Source organism: Pollicipes pollicipes, unplaced genomic scaffold (assembly GCF_011947565.3).
Source record: "Pollicipes pollicipes isolate AB1234 unplaced genomic scaffold, Ppol_2.1 Scaffold_4295;HRSCAF=5057_pilon_pilon_pilon, whole genome shotgun sequence".
Taxonomy (NCBI): Eukaryota; Metazoa; Arthropoda; class Thecostraca; order Pollicipedomorpha; family Pollicipedidae; genus Pollicipes; species Pollicipes pollicipes.
Window position 1 is genome coordinate 29,695,331 of NW_023596461.1, and position 16,203 is coordinate 29,711,533.

General features: G+C 49.9%; 1 protein-coding gene across 1 annotated transcript; it reads left to right on the forward strand.

Moving 5' to 3' along the window:
* Positions 1-6,359: 6,359 nt before the first annotated feature.
* Positions 6,360-7,594, forward strand: LOC119097412 (twist-related protein 2). The gene is made up of 2 exons (XM_037220454.1): positions 6,360-6,380; positions 7,229-7,594. The coding sequence occupies exons 1-2, from the start codon at positions 6,360-6,362 to the stop codon at positions 7,592-7,594; spliced, it is 387 nt and encodes a 128-aa protein (XP_037076349.1).
* Positions 7,595-16,203: the final 8,609 nt, after the last annotated feature.

A 16,203-nucleotide genomic window follows, 5' to 3' on the forward strand; every position in this document is an offset into this window, starting at 1 on the left:
ACAACAAATTTACTCTCATCGTTGTGCTTCCAGCGCATTTGTATAAATCCAATTAAAACTATTTCCTTTTAGCCTCAAAATCACACAACTATTGGGCATTGTGAGTTGTTTGCTATGAGCTGTTGAACACAACTGAGTGTTGTTTGGGATTGTTGGTGATAGTTTCGTTGGCGGTTGCAATTGTTGATGCCAAAACATAGCTGAATTTAAAAACGTGGTACGATGCCAAATCTAGTCCGTAATATGAGTTGCGATTCACGCAAAATTGTAACTTAGACAGAGCAGCGCCGTATTACACGAAAGGATCCAAGGAAAAAAGGACTAGATTCTGTAATGTGGCCAGATGACTTGTTCCCCAAACCTCGTAACTGCGTCCGTTAATGTAGCCAAATGGGTACTACGTCTTAGAAGCGAAACATATATGTTTGCCATTTAGAGCAGCGCACATACCAGGAGCGTATTTTCACAAGATGAGTAGGGGGGGGGGGGGGAGGGAGCCGAATAGTAAACAATGACCGAAGCTGTCCCCAAATGAATCAACAAACAGGTTTTTCCCCACCTTTGATCCTTTTTCTCCCCAAAGTTCGGGAAGGGGGGGGGGGCTGGCACCTAAGTAGGCGCCTGATCTCCAACTGAATAGGAAACTATGCCCCTAGTGCATACCAAGACTAGAACACCCCCTACCTTCGTAATATAAAGACGTCCCTGTTGTCACCGCCGGATAAAACCAACAGCTGAGCGGATAAACGATGTAATAAGCTCTTTACAGCTAGGGCAATAAGACATGCAAATGTCTAAGAGGTTAAACTGAATAGCTCTTGAGTACGGGAATGACCAAAGTCCTTCATCACTAGACTTGTTCCAGTCCCCCAAAACAAAAAAATACGTGCTGCCACTCATGGCCGCCATAAAAGTGTGCCTTTGGCGCCCTAAGGCGGTCTCTAGAGGAGCACCTTCGCCTTCCGATCAGAAGGAGCACGTCTCTCCCGTCTTCTGGATCTGTCGCTGCCTTGGGCGCCCTAAGGCGGTCTCTAGAGGAGCACCTTCGCCTCCGATCAGAAGGAGCACACCTCTCCCGTCTTCTGGATCTGTCGCTGCGAGACTGCTGTGCTGCTTACGTTAAAAATGTTTTTGCCAATGGTACACAAATTTATAGTTTTACGGGGCAATATTTGCCCTTTAACAATGTCTATGCCCTTTTGCCAGAACAACGTGGGCTAAATCCGTTGAGACAAAATGGGGGCGGGGAAGGGGGGGGGGGGGGGGGGTAGTAGTTCACCGGACCCTCGGCTCAGCCTTCCCACACAATCATTTAGAATGGTTGGTACCCTTGGTAGCAGCCACACAACATTCAAACGACGTAACTATCGGCACCGATCAATGACAACGGTACAGGTTTCAGGCAACACCCCCTCCCCCCTCCCCCGCTGCAGAGTTGGTGGACATGTGGCTTCGTTTGCTGTCCCCGTCTTTTCAAGTGATGTCACAGTCTTGCGACAATCCGAGACTTTTGGAATTGAGCTGTGACCAGTGGTTTGAACCAAAATAAATTGTTGGGTGAGATGCTGACATTTGCCTATTTTCGCTTTGCGTACTTTTACTTATGACTTATCTATGGCTCGCCGTGTCAAACAGCTGTCGAATAACAATTACGAATCCAGGTAAAAGACAAACTGTCAATTTCATTAGAAGACTGGCATAAAGGCACAACTTGAACAAGCGTCACGGAAGGACAGAACATAGATATGCATTTTGATTTGTGTTCCATCCCCTCATCAAGCGTTTTTACGCCGCAGGAGCGGTCGTTTCAGGATTGGTTATGTGCAAGGGAGGGGAGAAGGAGACGCGCACATGTGTCCTCGTTAGCTGTCAGAAAAACAGCGTCGATGATCACAATTTAATTTTCCATCCGGTGTCGCGTGCTCTAATTAAGCGCTTGTAACAACACGCCGCCCCCGGCAGCGGCGGCGGCGCCACCTTTTCATGTCGGCGGCCGCCGCTGGCTGAGACAACACGCCTCCTCCAGTCGGCGCGGCCGGAAGCGCTCCCCCTCCCCCACTCTGACACGGTCATCGCTAATGTGACGCTCAGCGCCGTCACGGAATGCAACAAACACTCCGTCACCGGGCCGCGCTCCGCCGACGCTTCGAAACCACCGGAGCCGCGCACCGGCCGCGTCCCCCCCTTTGACGGCGATCCATTTATTTCAGGGGAAGACGCAAGAATGCGCGCGTCCCCGCCGCAAACAGAGGTGCCGCTGGAAACCACCGAGCCTCGGAGGCGGCCGGCGCGCGCAGGCGGTTGGTGGAACATGGGATTCATAAATTGCAAAAACGCGGTCTGAGAAGGGCGGTAAAAACAAGCCATCTGTGGGCTTTTATGCCAACACCCATTTTCTTGAAATAAGTGCGACGGACGTTTTGGGCCGAGGCTGCCATATAACCACTGATTGGAGACTTTTCAGCCCCTGCAACATGGCCGGCACGATCCAGCTGACCCGACCGTAGCCGGTAAAATGAACTCAGTGAAATATTACACTCTTTTTTATAATGGCTCCCATTGCCTTCAAAGATGCGCCAAATTTGTTATGTACGCCATTTTCTACTTTCTCACTACGTAGGTATGTAGCCTTTAAACCTAGTTCAGCAAAATACTACACATTATTTGAAAATTTGGACGCACTCATACATATGTATATATATATATATATATATATATATATATATATATATATATATATATGCACGCATATATTTATGTATGTATGTATATATCAATACAATTTTCATCTCGCGTCTTTACAATGTCGTTATAAGTAGATTGTACTAGCAGATTACATCGTTCGCGAACCCGCTATTTAAGGACATGAAGGATACCGGTGAACAGTGGAACACCGTGGACCAATATGCTGGCAAACGTAACCCGTCAGAAACTAACACAAAATCAAATGTTGCAAAGAAAAACTACGAATTTCCAAATAGTCTGCATATTTTGAATCCCCCGGTACCAAAGTGTCGGGCGGTGTGCTTGATTTTTGTTTTTACATTCAGACTGCCTCCAATGATATCAGGACAGGAGTGAGCCTCTCCTGAGGTTATACAATCGGGTGCAGCTCCATTCGTCTCTAATTTACCACCAGGAGCTGCTCCTCTCCGGACCCAAAGCAGAAGCAGACTTAATATGAGCCTGAGAAGGGAAGCGGACTTCCTTTGTATCTGAAATCAGAAACAGACTTTCTATGCGCCTGAAAACAAGAGCTGGAATTCTCTGAGTCTAAGAATAAGCGCAGACCTTGTCTGAGCCTGAGAACGGCAGCGGTTCTTTACCCAGTACCAGTAGACGAGCAGTCTCGCTTATTGGCCCACACCCGGAACTCAGCACGTGACTTCCGCTGTTGCGGAGTGTTCCGATGCTTCTGGAAGTGCGCACTTGACAGGCGGCGTCGCTGCACGCCTGACCGGCGGTGTCCGGCGCTAGCGACGCACCTGCGCCGGGCCGTCAGCCGCGCACGCGGCACTGGTGGCCGCCGTCAGCGGCGCCGCGGCCGCCGCTGCCGACCGCCGGCAGGCGCCGCCGCTGAATCACGACCGTACGGCCGTGGGAGTCGCGCTCAGTTTGGATTTCAGCTTCTCCGCGCGCACCTGAATAAACAGAGCGGCGGCTGCGACGGCGGCAGCAGCCGCGCCGGTCCGAGCCGGGGGAGCTGATGGGGCGACGTTAGTCACAACTCACCGGGCAGTCCGGCGCCGCCCCCCCCCCCCCCCCCCCCCAGTGTGGCGGTCACAACAACCAGCATCGTGTCATGCTCCGGTCACGTTAGCCGGTGCAATGCTTCGGTCACAGTAGCCCTCCGGTCACGGTTACCAGCGCCATGCTCCGGTCACAGTTACCAGTGCCATGCTCCGGTCACAGCTACCAGCGCCATGCTCCGGTCACAGCTACCAGTACTATGCTCCGGTCACAGTTATCAGTACTATGCCCCGGTCACAGTTACCAGTGCCATGCTCCGGTCACAGTTACCAGTGCTATGCTCCGGTCACAGTTACCAGCGCTATGCTCCGGTCACAGCTACCAGTACTATGCTCCGGTCACAGTTACCAGTGCCATACTCCGGTCACAGTTACCAGCGCCATGCTCCGGTCACAGCTACCAGTACTATGCTTTCGGTCACAGTTACCAGTGCCATACTCCGGTCACAGTTACCAGTGCTATGCTCCGATTGCAGTTACCAGCGCCATACTCCGGTCACAGCTACCAGTACTATGCTCCGGTCACAGTTACCAGTGCCATACTCCGGTCACAGTTACCAGTGCTATGCTCCGATTGCAGTTACCAGTGTCATGCTCCGGTCACAGTTACCAGTGCTATGCTCCGATCGTAGTTACCAGTGCTATGCTCCGGTCACAGTTACCAGTGCCATACTCCGGTCACCGTTACCAGTATCATACTCCGGTTACAGTTACCAGTGTCCATTGTCATACTTCGGTTACAGTAGCCAGTATCACATTCCATCGGCTTCAGACAGTGCCAAGCTTCGGTGGCACTAGCCGATGTGATGCTTTGGTCACAGTAGCCAGCGTTATGATCTGGTCACATTAGCCAATACCATACTTCCGTCGCAGTAACCAGCGTTATGTTGCAGCCACAGTAGCCAATGGCATGCTTCGGTCACAGTAACCAGCGTTGTGCTCCGGCCACAGTAGACAATGCCGTGCTTCGGTAACAGTAACTAGCGTTTGCTCTGGCTACAGTAGCTAATACCGTACTCCGGTCGCATTAGCCAATGTCGCGCTTCGGTTACAGTAACCAGTGTTATGCTCTGGCCACAGCAGCTAATACCGTGCTCCGGTCGCATTAGCCAATGTCGCGCTTCGGTTGCAGTAACCAGAGTTATGCTCTGGCCACAGTACCCAATATCGTGCTCCGGTCGCATTAGCCAATGTCGCGCTTCGGTTACAGTAACCGGCATTATGCTTTCGCCACAGTAGCTAATACCGTGCTCCGGTCGCATTAGCCAATGTTGCGCTTCGGTTACAGTAGCCAGCGTTATGCTTCGACCATAATAGCCAATGCTATGCCTTGGTCGCAGTAACCAGCATTGCGCTCTAGCCACCGTAGCCAATACCATGCCTTGGTCACAGAAACCAGAGTTATGCTCGGGCCACAGTAGCCAATGCTATGCTTTGGTCACATAAACCAATGTTATGCTCCAGGCGCGGTGGTCAACGCTAAGTAATACATGACAGTCTCGGTAGCTTTAGTCTGTCAGAGTGGAAACCCGAGGCAAGAAAGTTATGGCGCAATATTTTGATTTCATGCTAATACCGAAATTACGAGACCCAAACCTGAGCGCAAAAACAAAGCTTGGGCATTCCACAAAATGGTTTATTCAAAAGTGTCACATCAGGTACTGAGGTACCTGATGTGAGCACGAGTTTTTTCTGCTGGACGGTGGATACGTAATCGGTAAGATGCCGTCGTACCAGCCTCCTGCGATACGGAAGCTGGCGAGGCATAAAGCGATCCTTCTATGTCACACAACTCTGGCGACTTCAGTCGATACGGCATATTCCTTGAATGCTTTGCTTGCGACTACTCGCATGGAAATGAGAGTTATTTTCTCAGAGGGAAACCACGGAGAGGTGCTTTGGTTTTCAAGCAAGGAAAAGGGCTGAGCGCCACCTTCCCACTTGTTGGCCATGTAATGTGTTAGAACAAAAAATACAACATAAAATGGCATCTGGGAGCGGAAGAGATGTGCCATGCAACGCGCTTCCAAAATGTTTCGGGGCCATCTCGTCTGGTATGGTCGTTGGGCTCTCAGTTGCGGTCAAAACAACAGCAAATCAGATGTGTGTGGTGTCTGCACCAAGTTTGCCTTTTATCCGGCTGTAAAAAGTACAGAAATGAGCATTTTGAGGTGTCGTGGAAAATCATGACTTCTTTCAGCACGGCATACATTATTAAAGGCAGAGGAGATGAACTATCAAACATCAACTCCCCGCTGCCCAGCGCCCATCCGCGGGTTAGCACGCCAGCATATTTTCACAAAAAGTTGCAAACGGATGAAATTTGGTGGAGAAAGGGCTGCAGGAACGTCGCGATAACTGGGGATGGGGGCGATCTGTTTTGAAACCAATTGTTGACATGCATTACTACGTGACTTATGGTAAACCGTCGTGAAAAGTGGATGAGTTACCGGCCACCAGGCCTCTCCTTTCCTACGCGTGCAGTGTTAAGTATATCCGCAGGTTTGGTTTTCACCCTAGGCGTACAATTTCAACGACAAGAAAAGAAAAATATCTCAGAAGAAGAATGTTAAACGACGGCGTCATTTTGGTGCGGGTGATTAGGTACTCATGCTGAGTGCTGCAGGCAAGGTAAGAATACTACGCGGCAGCTTAATGCGGTAGTCACCGAACATGTCTGGATCAAATTCAGCTGGGCCGATCACTTTAGCCCGGCTGACGGACGCCCTCCGACTGCTAATGCAAGGTACCCGAGATGAGCCCGCCCGCTGGAGTGCTGCCACGGTTTTCCGACGCCATCTTGCCTGCGGTTCCACCGCCTTTGTGCGCGCTTGTATCACTTTATCTCACCGTCCCAATTAGTGCAGCCGTGACTCGTGAGGCGCGTGTGCCAACACACACGGTCCGTGCTCCGCTCTCAAGTGGATTTTGCGAAATGTGGGCTCTCATCGTCATGTCGCAGTCTATAACTCGTCCCCTCCCCCCTCTGTCCGAGTGTAATAGCACACCGTGTCGCCTGGCCGAGGGACGGCGGCGCCCCCTTACCCTCCCTCAGAGGCCCACCTCATTATGGCAGCGCAATTTAAGCGGCTTCAGCGAGGACCGCGGCAAAAAGTGCGCTGAATGGTCGCCTGTGCGCGACGCCCCGCCCCCCGCCCGGGGCCGGGCGGGCCGCTGGCGGTCGGCCAGGCCGCGCACGCCGCCGCAGGCCGGCCGGCGGTAGAGCGCGGTAAGGCGCCGTCGCGTGTAGGCGCACTACCGACGGCAGGGGTCGCACGGAGCACGCCATGCACAGCGCACCGCTGGCGCCGGCCGGGCGGCTGGCCGTGAAGCAGGAGCTGCCGTCGCCGGAGGCCGGAGGCCGCGGGCTGGCCGAGGCGCCGCTGCAGTACACGGCCACGGGCGGCGCGACGCTCGTGGCGTACCGCCCGGACGCCGCCTGGGGCTCGCCGACGCAGCCGGCGACGCGCTCGCGACAGCGCGCCGGCGAGCGCAGTCTGCGTAGCAAGCGGCGCGCCAGCGCGTGCGTCAGCCTGCAGGAGCTGCACTCGCAGCGGCAGATGGCCAACAACCGCGAGCGCCACCGCACCCAGCTGCTCAACTCGGCCTTCCATGAGCTGCGCCAGATCATCCCGACGCTGCCCTCCGACAAGCTGTCCAAGATCCAGACGCTGCGGCTGGCGTCTCGTTACATAGAGTTTCTGTACTGCGTGCTGCACGGCAGCGGCGACGGCCCGCTGCCGCTGCCTTATGACAGGCTAAGCTCCGCCTTCTCCGCCTGGAGGATGGAGGAGGAGCAGGGCATGGCCGTCTGCAAGAGTGTCTATCCGGCACCTGGCAGCTGATGCCTTCTACCAGTGTTTTGTACAGGTGAGCACACACTGAGGCCGTTGTTGATGCTCTGAGAAGTTTAGTTAGTATTATGGGTGTTGGGTGGGGCGTGATGGCCGGGTGGTTAACATGGCGTACTCTTCCATAGGGCCCGGGTTCGGGTCTCGGTTGCACCATGACCCCTTAGCTCTAAGATGGCCCATGCAATCGCTGGTGCTCCATAAAACGGGCGTGATGGGGTGCGTTGCACCCCTTTTGAGAACTAAAAATGCCTGCTGAGCTTGACTACGGTGTCCTGTACGGGTGGTGGGACGGTGAGCGGTCACTTGTGTTCGATGCTCCGTGAGGGTCAGGTGAGCGCTGTGCCAGGGACCCGTAATCCCGATGTCTTAAGCGGATGAGGTCGTCCTAACTGGTCTCTTGCCTGCGGTGCCTGCCAGATGAGTCGGAGCAACCGAGCAACGATCACCGTGTTCTGCGGATCAATTCTTTGGGGCCATGTTCTGAGCGCTAGAGTAGGATGGGATGGGCATTTGAAAAAATGCAATTCTGTATAGAAGTAGCTGTTTGTGGATACGGTAAGTGACGTAGTTTTTTTGTCAAGTACGCACATTGGAAAGTGATATTAACTTAAGGCTTATGTTTTACGGTTGGAAACCAGAGTGAATAAACTAACACTTAACATGTCATACACGTGCACATCGCGCGAATAACAAGTCACACATTTCACAAAAGCATAGACAAAAAAGCGCTAGCGCATGGGGAAAAGAAGTGGAAATAAAGAGCGGATAGGACGTTCGGGCGTTCAGAGACGTTCGTGCTTTGGAATTGCGATTAATTCCTTATTTGTGTACGTAGCCTGTAAAGCTCCGATAAAGTTCCGATCACGCAAACTATGGAAATTTTAAGTATCTCAAAAGTTATGCTGCCGTTGGGTCGTGTGGCGGGATGTGGTCTCCGAGAGAGGTGTGTCACGTCTTGCTTTTAGCCTCACTGAGGTGCTCATTAGATTTGTTATGCACACGCAAAAGTATGGTTGGCGACAACGAGAGGGGCCAGAAGCGGACATGTTTTCTCATGATAAATTCTGGTGATTTTCCCGCTAGTATGGGGACAGCGGAGAAGGGCCTTATGAAAACATGGCGAATCTTCTGCTGGTCTCTGAAAACTGGAAACGTTTTAAAAGCGTTTTCCCGAATCAAAGAATGCTGATGAAATGAACATTTCCTACCAGGAAGCTAATCCTACCGCGCATCTCGTGATGAAGGCCTGCTACTGTGTGAAAAGAAAACTAGTTCAGTATAGTCTTAGACTCTCAATGGAAACGTTGCCGTTCACGTTACGTGACGAAGATCAGGCAAGTTGATCGATCAATCACAGCGCTGAATCTGAGTGATTCGTCTAATGCTGACACCCCGGAGAATGGCACGGTAATGCAACGCGTAAGCTTATGGACCATCAGCTCTGACGTCTGTGTGGGAATTGCTTTGAATTGCAATGCCCCTGATATTTTGGAGTTGTCCTCCTTTGTAGGTCAAATAATGTGTCACCTGTCGTGTCCATACGACAATCCTATTAAAATGAGCTGATGAAAATCCAGGGAAATATCTGTTTCGTGTACCACAGATTAAACATGTTTTTTCAAGCTTCGAAAATGGTTCTACAGAGTTCTACCACCACTGGCCAGCTGCCTTCTAAAGGAGCGACTGGTTGATTACTAAGAACCGTAAGCGCGGTATGTGTTTGTGTTGGACGTGTCCGTTAACCGAAACGCCGCGGGGCGTTTCGGGCCAATCAGCCGTCGGTTGGTCCAGGTAAGGCTGCGCCGCCTGCGCCGTCCCGGGTAGACTGCACCGCTGGGCAGGTGGGATTCCGGAGCAGTAGTCTCCCACCTGGCTAGGTCTCGCTCGTCCTGCGCTCGCTACGTCGCTCGTCTCGCTCGTTCGACTTCCGCTCCTATTCTCGTTTCGCTTGTTTGACGCCCGCTCCTACTCTCGCCTACCTCTTCTATCGCTGTCAGGTGGATCACTGCCAGGCGAGGAGATTATGTCATTCGAATAAATGTTTTGTAGTCTAAAGTAAACCGGAATGAGTGGAGTCCCTACCCTTTTATTTTACCGCTTATAGCTTATACGCGGTTCGAGTGCAAAGTCGCTCACCCTTGATCAAAACTGTCACAAATGGTCATCACACCATCAGCGTGTAAAGCCTTAGGTTCTATGCAAATTGTATCTCGTCACGCCACATTTCATTTCACATGCCGAGGAAGAGCGGTGTTAATACGCTTTAGGAACCACTCTCAACACTAGACTGACATATCACAAGAACACTTGAGACGTGCCGAAAAAACTTCGAATAACGGCAACTGTGAGAGGTATTGAGGGTGAAGTTCCTCAAAGCATTTCCTTGTGGTAACCCACAAATATATGCTGTGACCTTAAGTCAAAAGGAGGTATTCCTGTTTACATGTCTGAAATGCCTGGAACAGTTACAAAAATTCTTGCTGTTATGAAAAGCGATATTACTGTTGCTTTCATCAGAAGACAGTTTTGCTTAAAAATGTATAGCGAAGGGGGAAAGAAGAACTGGACTCAGAAGCACTGCGGGCATCCAAGAATGAACAAAGTCTGAGCGCTTATCTGAGATGTCCGCCGTTCTTTGTTGACCGGTTCGGAGAATTCCGCAACTTCATTGTCTTTAATGTATTAGCATATAAAACATACACCAAAAGACACCAGCCATCAGAAAACACAGTGGACATATAGCATCACCGTGCGTTCCGGACGTGGAACTCTTTCCCGGTGCGGATTCTTAGACGCGGGATGCCGTGGTCGCGAAATATATTATCCCATCATTGCCGGATCGTACAATCCATACTCTCTGGATGCCGGAAAATTTCAAGATTGGAACAGAACGATTCATATCATAGAAGTATTCCTCATATCGAGTTGTTAGCTATAGGATCCTGGAAAGTTCCAAGATTGGAATAGAACGTTCTCCTATACTATACTTCTTCTATAGAAAGATAGTTCCACATCTCAGACCTATTCCTCATGCCGAATTGCTAGCTGTAGGTCGTACATTTATGGCTTTGGCCATGCCTGCGGTTAACAAGTGAGATAAAGCCATCTGTTTATAGGAGTTTGCGTGCAGCTCATCAACGTCCGACTTTAACCGTAAATAATCCCTATATCCCGGGAACAGCAAGACTTAAGTTAATTTTTTAAGTCATACGTACAGTTTATTTGCTAGGTTCACAACTCGTTGTTCACTGTTGCACTAGACTGTTGAACAAACAATAGCTCAAGAAAGGACAAAGGAAGTTCGGTACCGTCTCGGGAAACATGACTGAATGTTTGTCCCTTTTGCTGGATGAAATTTTGAAGTTGAACCTTACTGTTATTCATTACGCAGCAGACCGATTGCTATTCTGGTGGTGTTATGACTTCAAGTGTCTTCTCTATGAGTCAGTTTTTACGCAGTCGCATCATATCACACTCATATGTCATAAAGCCACGCGTCAAATTGCGTTTGTCCTGCTTTCGATTATAGCACGTGGCAGCAACGAAGAAGCGTCACGTGTTATATGGTTGTACCTGGTTTTGCTGCAGCTTTGGGTCATTGCTTTGTGCTCAAATTCCACGGTTACACCTCTTTTGAGAAGATTGCACTTTTTTCTTACAAAGGCTGAAGTTGTTCCAGAAAGAGGGGGATCAAAGTGGCAGAAGTATAATGGCAGCAGTACTTTTCCGGCAATATCTCCATGCGCACAAAACAAAGTTGCAAAGTGTGCTTCTGATGCCACCATGTTGTGTGCAGAATCGGCCGCCGTAATACTGTTCATATCTAAAATGTCAACATGAATTGATCATTTACATCATTCAAGGCGTGAAAATGTTTGTACTATCGTAACAATAGGGCTCCCCGTTGTAGACCGCTGCATACATGATTTGTGTGATTTTCTCCGAAATTGATGAGGTCAAAGGGTTTTGAACTGCAGTATTGAACACAATCCTTAACTTACATCCTTCGACAATGATTTAAGTTTGCATTCATTCCGACGCTAAGAGCCAATGACGAAGTATGTTTCGGGAGTGTTGGCGTAACCCAAATAATACTCCGGCTTACTTGCACCTGAAAAAAATGCTTAAAAATATATTGCTTTTGGAAGGACATCCGCACAATATCTCGATAAGCCCTGACCCACTTCAAAATCATTCCCAGTTTTATTACAGGAAACTGCAGCACTTTATGCGTGGTGATGGCCTGACGCTGACTACGTGGTGTGGCAGGCCACGTGACAGCGAGATGGCGGCCCAAAACCGGCGCTCGCGGAGGACGGACGATTGGCTTCTGGTTACGAGAGAGTCAGACTGACTGCAAAGCCGCAACATTTCTTCTCTGAACGCTTTTTGTTGTTCTCATTAATCTCGTATTACAAACGAGTTATGAATTATACTATTTATTCAGCTATCTTTGTTGTTGACGAAAAAGGTACCAGGCAGATGACATAAAACAAAGGTTATATGCAGGCTATGAATAGTGTCCTCCCACTAAAATACCACACCAATAAATATAGCTCTCTGCCTTTTTGCGAAAATTATGCTTTCATCAATCACAATCCAAAGCCAGAAATTTTGCAATGCGAAAGCTATGATAATAACCGACTGCGTGGAACTTTATAGCACGCCTCAATAACATTATACTGTACCAATCAAAACATTCCTGGAGGTTTCTTAGATAACGTACAGCCATCCTGAGTACGTCCTGCGCACCCCGCATCTTGTTTTGCCACCCAATGCCTTGGTTATGTACCCTTCCGCAATTTATGCCCGAGGTGTTTACACTAGGAAGAATAAGCCAGGGGACTTGCATTTTTCCACATCGTGGTTGTTGCCTTGCATATGAGTTTCCTTTTTGCATGTCACTAATTTCGTGTCATTCTCGAATGCTGCAATGGTCCATTAAAGGGCACACATCAAGGTGTATCTAGTTGATCCCCTGGTCACGTCATCAATATGGTATAAGCTTCGTCCTTTTCTGAAACCATCTCTGGCTAGAAATCGCGCACGTACTCTTTGACGTGTGTTGTTGGGCAAGTTTTGCTGACCATGATTTTTAATATTTTCCTTCCACAGAATTTGTATCTTCTTCTGAACATGGTATGCTACCGTCGCTTTCCTTGACTAAGACTGATGCAACCTCGCTGCATAAACCTTTACTAGATATTTACCAACCACCACCGCACTACTGATTTTCCTGGGTCCCATACAGGATGCCTTCTGCCAAAAACAATAAGAAAATGTTTTGCATTATAATGCACATTTTGAAGGTTCTTTACACGTCCGTTTGCCACATTAATATTATTTTAGTTAAACCCTCCTGGTGACTTTTTGAACGCATTCCTAAGGTTTCTGGAGCCGACACCGTGCTCGACATATCTTATCTTGGTCAAGCTTTCCAAAACATGCGGCATAATAACATGGCGGATGGTAATTACCGTGAAATTATCACGAAATTTATGAAATAAAGCGTACGCGCTGACAGCGCTGGTCTTTCCTAAATGGGAAAATAATTCCACAAAACGCACGGTTTCGACGAATCCCCGCCATTTTTACATGTCTGTGATTAGCGGCACCCTCTCTGACAGCGGCTCAACCTATGGCTGACGGTGAAAATCGAACATCTGCATCGCAATCGTCGAAACTTCCGCTGACAACGCGGGATTTCGGCAAAGTTAGGTAGTTTTGTCTTTCAACCAACCTTAAGCAGGGTAATACTCATGTCAAGTACACATGACGACTGGCAGACAGCCAGTACCAAAGCCCATGCTAATTTATCGCTACAAAACTGCATTGGTTCACTTTCCTATGTTTAGGCGGTTTCATATGTGTGTGTATTTTGTTTCGTTTGGGGCTTAATGTTCTTGGGGCAAACCGAGCCACACCAGGGCAAATCTATTCTGATTCCGCCCGCGCCGGTGGGCGCAGTCAGTCACGGTAAGGTCATAGTTGGCCAGCATGCGTTACTAGACATGTCTGTGTATGCCACTTCTGCGTGCATATTTACGCACATTTAACGCAATACATGCACGCCTAAATGACACGTAATCGTCTAGTTTTTCTGTGCAGTTGTTTGTCTTATGTTTTTCATCCGGTTTTGATTTTTTGCCTGCCATGTGATGCTGTTTTGAGTGATTTGAGAATGACACCGCGCTATACCAAAAGCAGTGCAGTAGCCAAACTTAAATCACAGGATCGCATTAGAGTCCTGCTCTTACCAAGCATCTCATTACGCTTCACTGCTCGCATACTGTTCCGCTTGTCTTTCCCTCCTCGGAAAGGCCTCCACTATCCCACCCCTTCCAGACCTCAAAACTAAATGCAGTGCTTTGCATGAGTAGTTTTCTATTCATGGAAATTCCTAAGCGGAGCCTGCTATGTGTTCCATGATCCTACCATCCAGGGCAAGCTGACCAGTTCATCTGGAAATTTCTCCTTTGACCTTGACCTTTGGCCTTGCCACCAAACAGGTGTGCGAAGGGGTTTGTGTGCTGTTCAGAACTCCGACACTGCCGTGCGTGTTAGGCTGGCCGGGTTTGGCCACTCGTCAGGAGACTTTTCCCCATTATTTGGTGAAAACGCCATCACGGTCACAAGGTCCACATAGCTGGCTGGCTGGCTGGTTGCCAGGAATTTCAAAGTTTCGCACAGAAATGGCGAATTCGACAGTTGACAACACATTGAGCAGGAAGAAGGTGTCGGTTTTCCAAAACGCGGAACGACACAAAAATGAACGCTAGTCGCTTAATACTTTTCTCGTTGTTTTTCCCGCTTTCGCAGTGGCACAGACTGCACCACTGGTTCGAAGATACACTTATGCGTACTCATCATGGGTCTACGTTCAAGAGTCTTATCCACCAGTGTTGAGGTCACACTGCAACTAAAACACTCAATCAGTTTGCGTCTAGCAGATCGCAGAAGCCTTAAATGTGGCAGCGAGGCGCTTGTTGTAGAAAGTCACCAGGCTGTCATATAAAAATGATAGCCCAGTACGAATTCTGACGCGGTAGCGGTGTCATTCACGCTCACAACTCTAGTGCAGTTTGTTCGAAATTAGTTCAAAGGCAGTTGACCATCATCAAGATAGCATGGCTTCTTCCTCACAGTTGCATCAAATGTTAGTTGTGTTAGCACCATTTCAGTTCGGTTCGTTGCACTTTGGAACATTGCCTGTCATTTTCGGCAACCTGACATCCACTCATTATGCTATGCATGCAGAGCTAGGGTTCTTTGTGCTTTATTTATGGCCTTCTGTCGCTACTAAACCAGGTGGGGTATTTTTTGTTCACGTTTGCCCCTATGGAGTACGATATCTCCTGGCGGACTCGGGCATGTACCAAAACTTTGCCCACATGCCTCTGACATACCGGATCCGTTAACAAGGTCATTTTACAAACTCTAGAATGGCTAGCAGCCTGTCGTAATTGCTGCCGAAGAGTTTTGTAACTCCGATAGCGTCATCAGTCCAATGTCTTACCACCTTATTGAGAAGATGAATATTGATATGGTTGTTTTGTTCAAAGGATTGAGCATACTTTTCGTGCTAAATAATTTCAGCTGCCTTGTGCTGCATCTAAACGACTTCTGCATTTTGTAATTTATGTTGTTCATGGAGCTAATACAGCCATCCTGACACACATCCTCGGATTACGTTTCGTTTCCTTCAAATCGTGACCCCGGAGCTGATCTCAGTCTTGAGATATCTGTATTCGAAGTCAAGCTCCATTGTTTGACCGGAGGTCATCAATGATTGGGCACCGGTCTCGACCGGGCGGGTCACGTTCACACGTCACGCCACGTATGACCCGGGGCAGCAGTACACCTCCACGTCACGCTTGGTGTGACCTTGGGCAGCAATGCGTCCCCACGTCACACCACGCATGCCTGGGGCAGCAGTGCGCCCCCATAACACGTTACACGTGAGCCAGGGCAGCAGTGTACCTCCACGTCACACCACCCATGACTGGGGCAGCAGTGCGCCCCCATAACACGTTACACGTGAGCCAGGGCAGCAGTGTACCTCCACGTCACACCACCCATGACTGGGGCAGCAGTGCGCCCCCATAACACGTTACACGTGAGCCAGGGCAGCAGTGTACCTCCACGTCACACCACGCATGCCTGGGGCAGCAGTGCGCCCCCATAACACGTTACACGTGAGCCAGGGCAGCAGTGTACCTCCACGTCACACCACGCATGCCTGGGGCAGCAGTGCGCCCCCATAACACGTTACACGTGAGCCAGGGCAGCAGTGTACCTCCACGTCACACCACGCATGCCTGGGGCAGCAGTGCGCCCCCATAACACGTTACACGTGAGCCAGGGCAGCAGTGTACCTCCACGTCACACCACCCATGACTGGGGCAGCAGTGCGCCCCCATAACACGTTACACGTGAGCCAGGGCAGCAGTGTACCTCCACGTCACACCACGCATGACTGGGGCAGCAGTGCGCCCCCATAACACGTTACACGTGAGCCAGGGCAGCAGTGTACCTCCACGTCACACCACGCATGACTGGGGCAGCAGTGCGCCCCCATAACACGTTACACGTGAGCCAGG